The sequence below is a fragment of the Penicillium malachiteum genome (assembly GCF_028827825.1).
Source record: "Penicillium malachiteum strain IBT 17515 chromosome Unknown utg000002l:1.0-8849297.0:1.0-8852440.0, whole genome shotgun sequence".
NCBI classification, from domain to species: Eukaryota; Fungi; Ascomycota; class Eurotiomycetes; order Eurotiales; family Aspergillaceae; genus Penicillium; species Penicillium malachiteum.
Genome location: NW_026643095.1, coordinates 8,089,676 through 8,106,184, shown reverse-complemented (window position 1 = coordinate 8,106,184; position 16,509 = coordinate 8,089,676). Strand labels below are relative to the sequence as shown.

Genomic DNA, 16,509 nt, shown 5'->3' with positions numbered 1-16,509 from the left:
GCGTACTTCCCAGTACCTTCAACCAGTGTCCACGAAAAGCGATTCCTGACCGCATCTTCTCAGACAAACAGGAATTCTCTTAGCAATGACTCATTTCCAGATCATGGCTAGACTTCTAGTTCAGGTAGGATTATCAATGATTTCTAATAATCGCATCAAAACAAAGAATGAACAGCCATGTCAACACCGTATATGCTATCATCCAATTTTGACCAATACTCCATCCCAAGACAGACCAACAAGAGCCAGGGCCAGCCAGCAAAGTGGAAAAAGTCATCCTCGAATAGGAATGTACCCGTGAGCCCCTACCAATCCAACCCATGAATATCAGTCCCGGGCTCCATTACATGTGCCCAATGCTCCTCGGAGCTTACAGAACTAAGAAGATCAGGCAGGGAGCACCCACGGACTAAAGTGAGGCTGCGGCGGTTGACCCTCGTTTGGCTGAACGGCGTTTCAGACAGGTTGGGCATTGACGATATAAGCCGCGTGGCTGGCTCCACGGGTTTTCTCAGAACTAAGTGGGCTTGGAAGTATTGGAATGAAGTGGGACCTAGACCTGCCATATTCTCATAGGCTTGAGCACTTGAGTGGATATGTGGGGATACTCCTGGTAGATCATGAATGAGTCATTCTAGATGATTTCCTCTATGATTTCCTCTATACGATTTACGCAGTATGGGGCTTCATAGGAGTGGAATGAAACATTTGAATAATAAATGGAAATTTGAAATTATAGATTCAAAGTACATAGTCCGTGTACCTGTACAGGATATGAAGGGTATAGAGCAATGAGATATGATTAGGGTCATTAACAGGAAAGATCAAAATCTTACAAACATTCAAACAGCGCGAGTTCGTCATCCAGAACCAGGGCCTAAGCCATCACGAGAAATTGAGGTCATCACTTTTTTGTAGTACATGCTCGGTGGGATAAACCCATTCTCACTTACTAAGGCGGAACCCCATCTTGATCTTGATCTACGATTGGATGAACATGGGCTTTACACCGCTAGATGAGAACCGGCCGGGCCCCTTCTCACGGGGTCGCCGTGGGTGCCTTCGGGGCCTATCACGGCACATTGAGTGTGATACCGCATCCTATAAACAAACAGAATTCAGGGGCCGATGCACCCAAGCGGCTTTGGACCTTCTGGTAGGGTGTGTATCAGAAGACAGGTACAACGGACTGGAACTTGAACTGCGACTTGCGCTTTGAGCGGTAGAATAGAAGTCTAGGATTTAGGAACTGATGGGCCCACACTGTAAGAAGATCATACAATAAGCAAAAAAAAATGGAAATCACTCTTCTAAAAAATGGGATAAACAAACAAAAGAAAGTCAAAGAATAAAGGGAGGGGGAGATTCAGCCCATGAGTGGTTCGCAATCTTGCAGGCCTGAAACGAAAGGATCTCAACAGAAGTATCTAGGCATCGAATAATAGAGAGAGTTTCTTAAGAACCTCCACCAATCCATAACTGGAACATAACTAGGTTACTAACTGGGATCATGGCATCATCAACTTGGTTATAACCCTCCCCGCAAGGATGGTGACCCTAGGCCCAAAAGAGGGACAGGGGGGGGGGAGTTTTGACCAAAAGATGCGCCCGTCAGATTAGTGGATTCAAGGGCGTCATCTGGGGGGGGGGACGAGTGATCAGTGCAGAACATCCGTGCATCTTGCATCCGCTCTGCTTTCCCGACACACATATTACATATTCCGAGGAGTTTTTCCTTGAACGGTTCAGGAATCAGAACCATGGAAATGAAATGAGGTGGATCCACGCGGGCCGGACCCGTTTTACAGGGAAAAAAATATCCACCGTATTCAAGAGAGAGACTTTGAGGGGGAGAGAGAGTAAGATTGAATGATTGGAGAGGAGAGAATATTGAAGAAGGTACTAAATCTTGGGCAGCACAAGGGAATGTCTCAGCAGAGTAAAGGGTTGGCTATGAATTATTCAGTTGATAATGATCCCCGTGATCACCAGAGTAACAGTAAATAGTGTACCTAGTAATAGTAATAGTAATAGTAGTATACATAATAGTAGTAAGAGAGTACCTAGTACTAAAGTAACATAATAGTTTCATGAGTAAGTGTCGATCTTATCATGCCCGATCAGGTCGAGAAAAAGATGAAAAAGTACCAAATCAAAGACCAAAAATAAAACTAAATACTAAATTAATGTACTAAATAAATAGAATGAAATAAAATAAAATAAATACTCCTAATCCGTTCTCCCCGGAGTAAGTCAACTGCACGTCTGCCCAAGAGAGAGCGAAGCAGCCAATGATAGACATTGAATAGTACTCTAGTCCCGCGTAGACCGCTTATTGTACTGAATACTTTGACTCATTAAGTATTCTATACTGATTTACTCTATTTTATCATGTTCTTAGTACTCTCTAATGCCATACATGGTTATTTCTATGCATATGCGCCACTCTTTTCCTCCCCCCTCCTTTGAAACTACCATCAAATTCTGATATACTCGCTCTACAAAAAAAATATCTCCTGATCTCAGGTTTATTTTTTTTTCTCCTTCATTCTCATTCTCATTCGCATCTTCTTATTTCCCTATCTATTTTATTTAAATTCTCTTTGCCCCGCCCCTCTCGCCCCTCTTTTTTCTTCTACACACACCACACACTATACCCGCCCACACTCACACACCGCCTCTTCATGATGGCTCGGTATTCTCAGTTTGACTTTTATCAACAATCTCCATCAACATTAGATGTGACTCCGTCAGAGGAGGAGGAAATGAACGTGTTGGATGACAAGATTCTTGACCCCACCTCGCCCGGTCTTTCTGATCCGCGACGGTCTTCATACGATACAGAGACAGCCTTCTCACATCGGGGTTCCGTCTGGTCCAACTACTCTGCCAGTTCCGATCAGTCTCGTCCAACGCATATGGGTCAGCCCGTTTTAGATCCTACGGGTCAATCATACATGCAAGTCGATGGTACCAACTACTCTCAACCATCATGGGCGCTATCACGAACTGCTTCGGGATCCTGCACTCCAACGGTTTACGACCAGTACCCTTCAGAAGCCGAGAGTGGTTCTGCAGCGCCCTTCTCGGGAGGTGCTGTAGGTCCCGTTCACTCCATGCCCATGGGTGCCGTATCATATCGAAATCCATCCATAGCCTTCCAACCGCCGGGTGGGGTCGCTATGTCCCCGCAATCAAGCCAAGGTTGGATGCCGGCGCCTATGGATCTCGCAGATGCCCACCAGATGAAAAATGCTTTTCGCAACGGATCCCCCTTGACTATGCGTCGTGATGGTATCCGAAAGAAGAATGCTCGCTTTGAGATCCCTGCTGAACGGACGCTGGGTAATATCGACCAACTGATTAACCAGTCGACCAACGATGAGGAGATCAAAGAGCTGAAGCAGCAGAAGCGGTTACTGCGTAATCGCCAGGCAGCGTGAGTACTTCTTGCCTAAACATGCTACTGATACTTGATCCTCGATCCTGTACCGCAAGTTTTTCCCGTCGTCGCTAACCCTTCGTTTCCCTCCCTCAGACTGGACTCTCGTCAGCGCAAGAAACTCCATACGGAAAAACTCGAAGAAGAGAAGAAGCATTATACTCACGTCATCACTCAACTCGAGGATGCTGTTGCCAGTCTTCAGAAACGAGAGACCGAGTTGCTGGACGAGAAGAACGAGTTCATTCGACAACAGCAACAACAGCAACAGCAGGTCACCGAATGGCTTCAGAGTTTATCTCTGGAGAAGGATGAGCTGATTCGTGTGCATACGCTGGAAACAGCCGAGCTGCGCAAGAAGAACAACATTCTGATGGAGACCGTTGAGAAACTCGAGCGTGGTGTCAAACCTGGCATGCTCGAGCACCACGCGGGTGACTTTGTTGGCTTCGAGAATATGCCCATGGAGGGACACCCATGGGATGAGTTCTCCATGGCCAACGGTCTCTCCATGCAAGATCAAATGCCTTCCGCACCAGTTCCTCCTACACATGCCCTCGTCCAAGCAAACGAGAGATCCGAGAAGTCCTCAACCTCGGACTCCCCCTTCAGCTGGAACGCCTTCTACATGTGTCTGCTCTTTGGTGCATTCATCGCTTCCAACAACGGCGCCCTTCCCGGCCGGAACCTACCCCAATTATCGGAGGAGTACCGCGCCGAGTCGGCCAACGTTCTAAAAGCGGTGCTAGCCTCGTCACCATCGGATGTCGCGCACCCCACCCACAGTGCAGTACCGACAGTCCCTAGCGCAGGGGCCGGACAAGCCATGACAGGGATTGAAATGTCTCAGATGGGACCCAGTGCTAGCACATCCTCGACCCTTGACGAATTACACGAGACCCTTGTGATGTCAACCGAGGAACAGGAGCGTGCTCAGGTCTTCGCGATGAATGTGGATCAGTATAATTCCCTCACCACATTTGAAGCGGACGGCTCTGGCTTTAAGCCTCAGCAGCCATCCCAGTTTCAACAGGCACTGGCGGCGATGCGGAACAATGCTGCTCAGCATACGCGCATTCATGATGCTGCTACTTCTAATGTATACAATAGATCACTTATGTGGGATCGAGTCCCACAGAAAGTGATTCAGGATTTCCGTCGCATGGTTCATGAGTATGGCGCTACTCCTGTTAAACAGGAGATGAGCTTTCAGTCCGCTTGACTGGGAGATCCACTCTCCTTTTGACGGAGGCGCTTAGCTCTGAACCTAGCAGATGGTCCAAAAAAATTTTCTTCTTGGTTCTGAGCCTAGAATCTCAGAGTACAGTGCCGGCAACGGTTCTCCACTGTCGTGCATGCATGCCTTGATAGACCATGCACTTACCTCTTTTGTATTGATTTCTGACCTTTTTATTCTGTGATTTTCTTTTGTTTGTCATATTTTTGTCATATTTGATTTGGATGTCGAGCGATTTGTCTTAGCGATTTCTCTTTTGGAGCGGCTTTTGGATTTGTGGTTTTATCTAGCGTGACAGGGAGGGGTTTTCATCTTTCATAACATATGGGTGGGAAGAACATGAAACATGGGTGTGTACAGACCTGGGACTTGGGATTTTATCATTATTGGACATGCGATACGAGATATGGAGATCAGCTTTGTGCTTTTGCTTTTTTCATTTATTTTTGTTACTTGTTTCTTCTAGCGTACGAAGCACCTGGAGTGAGCATCTGGAATGGGACGACAATGTGTGATTCTGTTTTTCTCCTAATGATTTCTCTTTCTTGTTTATTTGTTTCAAACTTTGTACCTCTGAGAGGCTCTTTCAAATCTTTCTCCCAAGGTTGATTCTTGGCTTCAGCTTCTTTTTTCCTATTCGAGGATTACCATGTTATCTAAACCCTGGATTGGCGGCGACGCCCTGGACGACTTATGAACGATACGATGCAATTGGAGCAATGATTTCTTTTTCTGGATACGATTATCTGATTATGATGACATTGTTTTATTTATAATTGGGTCGGCTGACGCGGTAGCACCCGATATATGAACTTGAAACTAGGGTGTTTGAATATGGGTACCGGATCTTACCTTGATATCAAATTCTACTTCAATATTGACCTCAAGTTTCCATTCACCCTCCATCTTATCTACTTTTTTAGATCTCAATAACATGTTTCTATTTCTCTAGGACACCATCTTTCACGGATCTATTGCAATTCTCCGATCAAATGTGTGTTCCAAGGTTCTATCCACGTGTATTGCGTTAGCCGAAGGACCTTGGGAGCAAGTCACCTCATGGCAAGTTGGCAATACCCAATCACTTCCAGATTTGCCCACAAATTCTGGTCCACTGCATGGAACTGGAGTCCGAGCTTAGATTGAGCTCCACGATATGACTAGGATTCCAAGACGAAGTGGACTCATATCACCCTTCGAGGCCAAGGTCGTGTTGCGGGTGCAGCCTCGTACTGAGCGGATAGCCTCCACGCCCATGACTTTGTCCAACCGGCTCACGAGATATCATCCAGGAACCAGCTAAACTAGCATAATGCAATCAATCCTGCTTTGAAGCTAATGCAGACCCATCATTACTGTAGCGTAGACTGGCGCACCTACATGATGAGGGGCCAAAACTCGTTTGGTCAGGGTTCCCAACTCCCAAGGTACTCGCCGTAACGGGGGTCCCGAAGACCAATTTTTCACATTTCCCATTTATAAAATGACAGAGAAGATCCTACCATTTCCAGATTCACAGTCTTTCAATTCATTCTTTTTTTTTACTTTCTGGATCAGCCTTGATTTCAATATAAGGCTTCTATCAAAATCCATACTTAATAAAAAGACCAAAAAACCGTCAAAATGGTCTTCGACCCTCACAATGTCGACCTCACAACTGCTAGCGCAACTGAGGTAATCTGCTACCTCGATGCCTCAAGCAATGACTACAATGGACGCATTGGCGCGCGAATTTCCTCGATCTTCGTCATCGGAATCATCTCCTCGATAGCCACATTCTTTCCCGTCGTCGCCAAGCGTGCTCCACGTCTCCGCATTCCACTATACGTCTACCTCTTCGCCAAGTACTTCGGTGCCGGTGTCATTATCGCAACTGCATTTATCCACCTTCTCGACCCTGCATACTCCGAAATCGGCAGTGACAGCTGCGTCGGTATGACAGGTCACTGGGCCGATTACTCCTGGTGTCCTGCTATCGTCCTTACCTCTCTTATGATGATCTTCCTTATGGACTTTGGTGCTGAGCGCTACGTCGAGAAGAAGTATGGACTGTGCCGTGATGACCCCGAGCCTATCATGGCCTCTGGTGTTGAGGTTGATGCTAGTGTTGCCCATAACCACGTTCACCCTGAGCGTCCTGGATCAACCGATAAGGGTGTCAAGGAGTTGGAGTCTCAGTCTGACGACGAATCTGAGAGCATTGAGCGCTCGTTCAGACAACAGATTGCTGCGTTTTTGATTCTCGAGTTCGGTGTTATCTTCCATTCTGTTATCATCGGATTGAACCTTGGTGTTACCGGCTCCGAGTTCGCTACCCTTTACCCTGTTCTAGTCTTCCATCAATCCTTCGAAGGTCTTGGTATCGGCGCGAGAATGTCTTCTATTCCATTTAAGAAGGAGAGCTGGTTGCCTTGGATTCTTTGCTCGGCTTATGGTCTGACAACCCCCATCTCTATCGCTGTTGGTCTTGGCGTGCGCACAACATACAATCCTGGTTCGTACACTGCCAACGTTGTCTCTGGTGTTTTAGATGCTGTCTCTGCTGGTATTCTGATCTATACCGGTCTGGTTGAGCTCCTTGCTCGTGACTTCTTATTTGATCCCCACCGTACCCAGGATGACAAGCGTCTTACCTTTATGGTCTGCTCGCTGTTGCTTGGTGCTGGTATTATGGCTTTGCTTGGAAAGTGGGCTTAAGCTTGTGGAATTGGATTTGTCTTTGCTTTTCTTGATTTTGTTTGCTTAGGTGAGAAGAGATGATGATATACCCCTGGAAGATGTGAAACACCTGCACTAGCATGTGTTGAGAGTCATCTGTCGACCAAAATGGTGCCGAGTCATGTTTTGATACCTCCTGCATTAGTATAGATTTTTGCAGTTATTTTTCATTGATTTCTGTCGTCGAATCTTTTAACCAGCCCACATGTACTTAGGACTTGGAAGTACATAATTTAATATCTGAACTGAGCTATGAGGCTTTTCTGTTATACTTTCCGTGCCATCCATTCGCGTCAGTGGAAGCATGATTAGTCTAGACTCCAGGGCTCTAACTTAGTACCTATTGCTAATACATACTCAAATCTTTCCAGGAAATCGCAAAAGGATGACTGGGTAGTCAAGAGGGGAATGCAGGACATCCTTCCCCACTACAGGAGGTAGACTCCAGGGCTCAGATCATCCTTTTCAAACGTCTATTTCGTATCTGCCCAAATGGACCCCCTTTTAAGGATCACGTTTATTCTCCCTCGAACCCCGTTCGCCCTATGAAGGTTTCATGCTTCGGTGAATATGATTACGAAAAGTCAGTTCATCTGAGAAAAGCACATCATATTAATTATGGTTTTGATGAGATAGACGTCGAACAAAGCACATTTCTTCGCATGGCAGACTACGCTCGAGAATTTGAGGATAAACACGCCCGACTGTCAATGCCACTTTTGGATGCTTGCGCTTTGTGGTGGAAAATAAAATTTGGCTGTCATGATGCAGAAGGATCTATCTCATGGGAAGTCATTCAGTTTGGCGATTTATTTGTCACTATCTTGACAGATATCTGCCACTCCACCCCAGATAGTTTTGTACCAGCAGGCCAACAGCGACTGGGAGACGGACAGCTGCCTTCCCTGGGTCCAGAGCATGTGACACTAGAGAATGCATATCAGTTTGTTCTTTCATTACTGCCAAGTCAAATGACAGACGACTCACCGTTCTTCGGCACGACCGACCCAGACCAAGTGCGTTCTTCTAATTATCGTCTCATTGAGAACGCTTCTATTTTCATCAAGAAACTGGCTTTCCTAGCACCATTATTTGGGGAAATTCAAGCCATGAAAGCCAAAGGAGAACAAGATGTTTACCACAAAACGCCAACTATATAAGATTCAGCCTGCATGATAGAACATGAATTTTCCAAGCGCAATGAACAGAGCAAAACAGAGATTGACAAAAGCAATACTCTCAACCAGATCTTCAGATAATCGCTCTAGCTTTGCAGGGCCCTGCATCATGCATTCTAGATTAGTAGTATGTCGTTGTCTGCCCACAGCCACATGTGATGCATTTTATCCTTCAGATAGTCTATCTGGGCAGGCTCTTTCTTACCTGCATCCCTACGAGCCTATAATGCACGATATCATAGACCAGCTCCCCTGCAGTTCTTGAACTTCTTTCAAAGTTGGCTATTTTTTGGCACGATCGATGTGTTCTTCAGCTTCGTTGGTATGGAGTTTGATGTTGCTCAATACCGTATGACAGTTGCGATTTACCTGGAAGCCCTACTGTCTCCTCTGGTCTTGTTCTTTCTATTCAAATAATATTGGGAAGTTTTAATCAATCTATACACTATCGACACGCGGGCGCGCAATTAAGCTCTAGTCTACTACTGGAAGACGAGCTTGTAAGCATAGGACGCTGCCCTTTGCAGGCCACGAGTATTTCTGTCCTGACCCGGTACTATATTTACCTGCTTGGCCCCCCTCTCCAAAGCCACACGAAAAGTCACAATGTTTATTCTATGGGCCGCTGTATCCAGAGCAACCTGGATAAAAGAACTTACAAGCAAAAACATGTGTTCCAATCCAACGGGCTCTGTATATGTCAAACGTTTGCTCCCGACTTTGGGGGGCATGAGGCATTGGAGACATTCATCCAGACCATGTTTCAAAAAATGCAAAATCAAACAATTGCGATTCTGGAAAATGGTGGTATCCCCGTGGTCTCCATCCCTCATCTTCTTTCAGGGATGGATACGAAGCAGACGTTGTTGAGTCTCAACCGGAAATAAAGTATATAGCCATCTCACATGTATGGTCTGATGGTCTTGGAAATCCACATGATAATGCTATTATTTTCTGCCACTTAGCTAATCTACTTGGTCAGTGTTCAAAGTTCTACTCATATTCACCGGAAAACTATAGACGCATTTACTTCTGGTTAGACACCCTTTGTGTCCCAGTGCCTCCAGCAAACCTGCCCGATGAAGAGAAGAGACCATGGGAACGGTCCCGAAAGCAGTCAATATCCCGGATGCGAGAAGCCTATCTCAACGCCAGATTCACTCGTGTACTCGATGCTGAGCTTATGATGACTCCGATTCCATCTTCAAATTCAGAGCAAGCCCGAGAAATCGAATACTTCACCCGCGTTCTGATTTCGACCTGGAACTTCCGGATGTGGACCTTCTCAGAGGCTTGCCTGAATATCTTCTACGTTCAATTCAAGGATGAGATCTTCGCACCATTTGAAGCACTTCTGAAGTTTGCAGAAGATAAGGATTTCCTGGAAATTTTTCTCAAACACCGAGAAACTCCAATGATGTATCCCGGGTTCCACAAAAGGAGTCAGATGTCAGAGACTGGTGATGACGACGATAAGATTGATCATCTTGTATACTGTTGGACCGGCATCTGTTGGCGAACAACGAGCAAACCTAAAGACCAAGTGATCTGTGTCTGCCCTTCTGGGATTGAATATCATGCAGATACTCAAATCTGAGGATGAACAAAATCAATACAAGATCATGCTGGCTCTTCAAGGGAAATTTACTTCAGAAATTCTGTTCTATAGTGGACCAAGACTTAAGGTTCCCGTTTCCGCTGGGCTCCCGAGTCACTGATTGGTAATTCTCGCCACCTAACAATCAACTGGACATTCAACGCCCTCTGCACCTTTGGGCGATATCCAGGGATTATTCTTCAGGATCTCCCATACTTAAGTCTCGGCAAGGTCAATATGATTGAATCCACTTTCACTCTCGACATTGGAGTTGACGAAGAGGGTGTATTGTTCCACATGTCTTTCAAAGATGTCCCTCCATCATACAATTTTCTAGATGACTATCCGCAAGACGGTCTTGACACCTTGGCAGTGATTTTCCAGCACCCAATATCCTCCTTCCAAGAGCGAAATATACCAATAGCGTCTGCACTGCTGGTTGCTATACAACGTCCGTATTCTGGAACGGGCATAGTGAGCGACCAATGCATTGAAAGTCTCTTCATAGCCGCTGTTCAGGTAGGGCGACTCGATCTGAAGAGTTATGGAATTGAGGATGAGTACTCTTTTCTCCGTGATGATAGGCCAACCATTAAAGGTCAATGTACATCTAGTGATCAGATATGGTGTATTGGTTGATCTTTTTGTTTCAATGTTAGCGGGGAATTTCTACATAGGCAGTTGCAGATTTACTTTCGGTACACGTAAAATTCATACTACATATCAACCTTTAAATGTTTGAATAATCCATTCAAATTCAAGTTCCAAAGTTGAGAGGATGAGTGGCAGACGTCAGTATTTGTAGTAAACTCCAAAATTTATAATTGCAATTATCAGACTAAATACTCTTCCAATCTCACATTTAGTATACAGGCATAGAGTAAGCATTAAGATCATAGGTGAAGCTGTCCACCGAGTCCTGATCATAGACACACTGGAACTTCTTCGCATTGTCGGTCCAAAGAGGACGGAATGGCCAGCGGCACATAGTCGCGTCAATCTCAGATGATCCATCCAGAGTAGCAGGGGCAGTGCCATTCTCAACCCAATCAATGACAGTCTGCAGAGTAAACTGAGGCCAGGGCGCATTGGGCTCATAGTCGTTGGTAGCGCAGTGACCCACACCGGGAATCAGGAACAGACGGTAGAAGTCATCAACGGCACTGGCACCCTCGCGGTAAGACTTCTCAGGGAACATGATCTGACGGACAGAGTCCCAGTAGCGGATAGAGGAAGCGGTGGGGATGGAGAAGTCCTGTTCACCGTGAACGTGCAGAACCTTACCACCCGCAGCTTGGAATTCACTGAGGTCGGGGTAGGTGGTCTGGAGAATGTCGCCGTACTTGGCCTGGGAGAAGATCATCCATTCACGCAGGGTGTCGTAGGTGACGTTGGCAAGACTATCGATGTTCTCGGCATCCTTGATGTAGTCGATGAACTGAGCAATCCATATACCACCAAGACCGCTGATGTCCAACTCGTATTCACCGGTGGTAGAGTCGTACTCGGTTTCCAGATCAGTGAAGGTAGCGCCGGGCTGGTAGCTGAAGTAGACCAAGTTTCCGTCAGAGTCATGCAGACCCTTCCAGTAAGTCTTGACAAGCTCAACAGTCTTGGCAGAGATCTTTCCAGAGACGGCGGGGGTAGTAGAACCGTAACCAGAGCTGGCAGCACAGGAGAAGGCGGTGCCCTCGATCTTGTCCCAGTCGAGGTTCTTCAGGCAGAGATCAGAGCGAGCAACAACACCATCAGTCTTGCCGTCCAGGGGATCACAGCTGGCAATGGTAAGGTTCATGACCTTCTCGAGCTCACAGTTGGATGGGTAGTGGTTGAGTGTCTGCTGCATGACATTACCAGACAGGTGGTTGGTCTGTTGCTGAGCCCATCGGAAGGCAGGAGCTCCAGCAACAACACCATCGAATTGCTCAGGGAATCGCTGGACCTGGCTCCAGCCCTCACGACCTCCCTCGGAGCATCCCTGGTAGTAGGAGTAGATCTTCTGGCTGTCGGCAACACCGTAGAGGTTTCGTGTCAGCTCCTTGCCGAGAATGGCGAGCTCGTTGTGTGCCTGGTAGCCTATTTTGCGTTAGAATCATGTCCAAGAATGGAGTTCAAAAGTTTTCTGGTGCTTACCCCACATGTAAGTCGCCTGCCAGTTAATAGTTCCATTGGCCAGGAGGGCAGCAGAGCTGAATTGGGTATCGAAGGTTCCAAATCCTCCATCGGTCAGACCACCAACACTAAAGTGATAAATTAGCATAAGTCAAACTCTAGACCAAATTGGAAGGGAAAATTTTACCCTCCTGCAATAATACCAGTGGGAATCGAGGAGCTTCCAGAGTTGATAGCCCAACCACCTCCACCAGTAGAGACGTATCTGTTCTTGAACTGAGATGGCTCAGGAAGCCAGTACTGTACATGAACGACATCATCCGCAATACCATTGTGGGAATAGGCAAAAGTCAGGTTGCAGTAGTTGAAAGTGTCCGTGGGGAAGAAAATCGAGGTCGCGGTATAGTTGGTAACCAAGCTGGTTGAGACCGAGGACTCATCGATGGTAACACCGTCAATGGCACCAACAGGCAAAGCTTGCTTCGCATAGGCGTCTGTGCAAATGCTGCTAAGGGATGTAGCTGAAGCCACAGTCGCGAGTGCGAGAGCGGCCGCCGGGTTTCGAAGAGAGGAACGCATGGCTGATTTTACCCAATTCCGAAGACGAAGAAGCTAGGGGGGATAGTCAATGGAGCTTGTAGCTGAACAATTGAACCTGGACGAGGACATTCTGGACCCTTTTATATCTTTTTTCTTCTTCTGGTTACCCCAGCAAGCTACCCCTTTGATCTGTATGTAATCCGGGGTCACCCCGGACTGTGCGTGAGTTGGAGGTTGGGGGGGTTAAGTGTTCAACCGGTCCCCACCACATTTATTGTCTATAATGTGGGGACCCCGGGTCAAGGGAGTCTAATCTCCGCAGTTACAGAGAATTTACCTATGGTACAGGGGATAGCTACCTGATTTAGCACTTCCATACACCCCGTGCCTGGGATATGGCGTAGTTGAATAAATTACACCCTGGTCCTTTGTACGTCATTTCCCCCGCAAATACAAACCTCGACATCCACTTTCACCCACCCTTTCATTTGTATATAGCACCTGATCCAGTTCAAGTTTTCTCTTTCTAGCGAGGATACCCCACAAGGTAGATGGAGTCTCCGGCTTTCTCGGATTTTTTGGTGCTTCGCTTACGTCTTATTCCCAACAAGATGGCCCGAGCCGGAGTGATTGTCGGGGCCATATCGGGAGATCGCTCATTCTAGTCATGGAGACAAGTCCGAAAAGTGATCAACATCAATCTGCTCCGTATTCTTGGCAGATTGATATGAATTGTCCAGCTTTTCTGTCACATATTCTGGACCCTAGTTTACTGAATCTAAAAACCGGAATAAAATAACTTTTCTTAAATTGCATGCCAGTGGTTGAAGAGCTATACGGTGCCCCCCGCAGATCCAACTTTTTAGGAATGGTACGCGTCTTTCTTGAAGTCGCCACAAAATAATAACCCGACTGAACATTTTCAAACGTTGGGGAAATTTCCCGAAGAAAGTTTTCGTCTTTGATTGTGATGGGTCCCTGGATCCATCCATAAAGTGTGGGATGGAATGCGGGGATGATCATTGCCGACTTTGCAAAGGAATACTCGCTTAATGCTTAGACTGGACAATTACCGAGTGTATTGCATCAACGGTTCATCGATATGCATTATACTGGAAGCAGTGCACTGGCATAAGTGGAGAATCTGCTGTCAATGCTCCATGTCTCTTCAGCTAGCACTTGAGTGCTCCATATAGCTCGGTCCTTCTTGCCTTCGAATTTATCTCATCCCCACAATTTCAATGTATGAAGGAGACATCATCATGTGATTCATCATTTCTCTATACAATTTCAACTTGAACATTCAACGTTGAAAATTTCAGGTGCCACATGTTTCATGAGTTATTTGGTATTCCTTAGCTGATATGCGGCTAGTATTGAGGGTGCATATGATTGCAGATAGCAGATCCAATGATTCAAGGTTAGAATTGTCAGCTACTAGTCCATTCTGCATTCTGACTGAACTTTGAATATTCGAACTAGAACCTTGCATATACGGAAATTTGTACGAAAAGCTACATATGCGAAAACCTTGAAAGTCATCCACCTAGGCTTGGACATTTCTATGTTGAAACCTTCCAAGGTTGGAGGCAACCTTGAAAAGGTGGCTGAATTTTACAATACCGGGTTCGCTCGCAGTTTTCTTCAGGTTCAAGTTGTTACCAGTGGGTATTGAGTACTCAGCCCAAAATAGACTAGTAGGTTGAGGCATTAACCGAACGGTTTTAGTCGGACAAACGGCTAATGTTCGGTATCTCACTTCACATTATGAAGCCAACGATTTTCATCTTAATCATAGTCTTTTCCAATTTCTGTTAACGCAGCTCAAGGATTCACTTTTTATGAAATTTCTGAATCGACCTGCGACAATAGACTTCGATAAGCTTTTCTAACCCATTTGCTTCAGCTTCAACCTCGGGAATGTTCCTTGACTAGGCTTTCCCCGGACATGGGTAACTTGGCATCTCCACAAAACTTCCCCGCGCTATGACCCGCCCCGGACTTATCTTTAATTATGGCCGAGCCTGACAGAGAATCTTCCTCCGAGTTTCTAACAGAGCGCTTGGTTTTCATTGGCATTGAAGCAATTAAGATCCCGGTCGGTGTATACAAAATCCCAGTGAATATAACCATCCCGTCTCCGTCAGCCGAGTGCAGGCCGACATTTGGACCGGACTGCCCTCAGAAGTCCATTTATAACCATACGTACATAATTATTTTATAATTCTTACTTGCTTCTGATATGCATATTGGGACTCGATATAGCCATGATGCATATTCGCTTATAAGGAAGAATACTATAAGTGTCAAAGACTCGGAGGCCAGATATACCATCCCGAGATTCTTCAGAGACTTTTATGGTGACGGAGACCATAGGTCTAAGCTAATAGCGCTTCCAAGGTGAGGGTTACGGTAAAAGAATCCATTAGAAGAGTTCCTTTGTAAGAGGTGGTTATGGGGCCCCATCATGGATGGCCACGAAGCTAAATCCCACTTTCCAACATAAAATGAATTTTGGCCACCTAGCTCCAAGTCACTGCCACTAGCAGTTGCTTTATCATCACAGAAAACCTTGAATGAATTGATATATAAGGCCGAAGTGAGAATCGTCAAAGTAAGAGAATCCAAAGTAAAAGTGAGACTCGGAGATATCTGATAGTTATTTTTTCCCCTTTCAAGTTTATAAAGCCTGATATATAGAACCAGCCTAGTAGTATAAGTGTTATATATACATAGTGGGTAGTCTTTTGTAACCTTCCAAGGTTCAAGTTGGAATAATATAGTCTTCAATGAGTTAGTATGGCTTAACTTGAAGATTTTAATATATCGTCCGCAGGCAGTGAGACCAATATTGTTACATATGAGTGATTGATAGGGATATTTATTCCAAGGTTACCTACCTACATTTGCACACAAAGAGAGACATGACCTACTCTTGACTACCTTGTTAAGTTTTGCTTTTAGTATTGAGAAAATGGGTCTATTCAAGTTGTTACTAGCTAGGACCTATCATTAGCTGCAATGAAGTCTTTTCCAAGGTGACTATGGATCGACTTTTTATTGATTTCATTTTGTAATGTTGGCGTATTTTTGAGGTTCCAAGGGTTGGAACGACTGGGATCTAGGCAGAAGGTATCGAAAGTTACGATACTAGGTCCGAGGCTTTTGAGTCAGCCACCAGGGCCGGCATCAATACCACTTTGAGACTCGGAGTTTCCATCTGGGCATGATGCCACCAGGGTATCCATCGCAAGTATGGACTCGGACATTCCGAGTCTCATTGGGTATGCAGCTTGCCCAGTTCAAATGTTGCATATGTGCGGAACGCCTAGACGCAGATATTGCGATCATTCCCAATCCACATGTGGATTTGAACTTGAAGAGGCCCCGGCAGCTGGTACCACTATCAGTGAACGTCTCGAGAATAGTATCAAACATAACATTCAATTTTTTGAATATGTAGCAAATACTACTATATTGATAGCTTCAACCTCAATGGAAGTTCAAGTTGAACTTTGAACTTGGAGGACTGAGCACCTGGGCATGTTGAGGGGCCTACTGGCACATGTGCATGTGATATATCTCACTGACAGCCTCCAGGGCTGAGGTTTTATGACATTTGAAATCTACTACAAGGGTGTGAGTATGTAGTATGAAGTAGTAGTATGAATGACTGCATCATGAT

At 45.7% G+C, this 16,509-nt stretch overlaps 5 protein-coding genes across 5 annotated transcripts; 4 read left to right on the top strand and 1 right to left on the bottom strand.

The window, feature by feature from the left end:
- Positions 1–2,687: 2,687 nt before the first annotated feature.
- N7483_006018 (putative bZIP transcription factor) lies at positions 2,688–4,664 on the top strand (the record flags this gene model as incomplete). Its single annotated transcript, XM_057089455.1, has 2 exons — positions 2,688–3,439; positions 3,539–4,664. The coding sequence occupies 2 exons, from the start codon at positions 2,688–2,690 to the stop codon at positions 4,662–4,664; spliced, it is 1,878 nt and encodes a 625-aa protein (XP_056949284.1).
- Positions 4,665–6,302: 1,638 nt separating this feature from the next.
- N7483_006017 (uncharacterized protein) lies at positions 6,303–7,376 on the top strand (the record flags this gene model as incomplete). Its single annotated transcript, XM_057089454.1, has 1 exon — positions 6,303–7,376. One exon carries the CDS (start codon positions 6,303–6,305, stop codon positions 7,374–7,376), a length of 1,074 nt encoding a protein of 357 aa, XP_056949283.1.
- Positions 7,377–7,942: 566 nt separating this feature from the next.
- Positions 7,943–8,557, top strand: N7483_006016 (uncharacterized protein; the record flags this gene model as incomplete). Its single annotated transcript, XM_057089453.1, has 1 exon — positions 7,943–8,557. One exon carries the CDS (start codon positions 7,943–7,945, stop codon positions 8,555–8,557), a length of 615 nt encoding a protein of 204 aa, XP_056949282.1.
- A 788-nt stretch (positions 8,558–9,345) lies between these two features.
- N7483_006015 (uncharacterized protein) lies at positions 9,346–10,172 on the top strand (the record flags this gene model as incomplete). Its single annotated transcript, XM_057089452.1, has 2 exons — positions 9,346–9,437; positions 9,596–10,172. The coding sequence occupies 2 exons, from the start codon at positions 9,346–9,348 to the stop codon at positions 10,170–10,172; spliced, it is 669 nt and encodes a 222-aa protein (XP_056949281.1).
- Positions 10,173–11,034: 862 nt separating this feature from the next.
- On the bottom strand, positions 11,035–12,863 carry N7483_006014 (uncharacterized protein; the record flags this gene model as incomplete). Its single annotated transcript, XM_057089451.1, has 3 exons — positions 11,035–12,248; positions 12,306–12,412; positions 12,472–12,863. 3 exons carry the CDS (start codon positions 12,861–12,863, stop codon positions 11,035–11,037), a joined length of 1,713 nt encoding a protein of 570 aa, XP_056949280.1.
- Between the last annotated feature and the right edge of the window lie 3,646 nt (positions 12,864–16,509).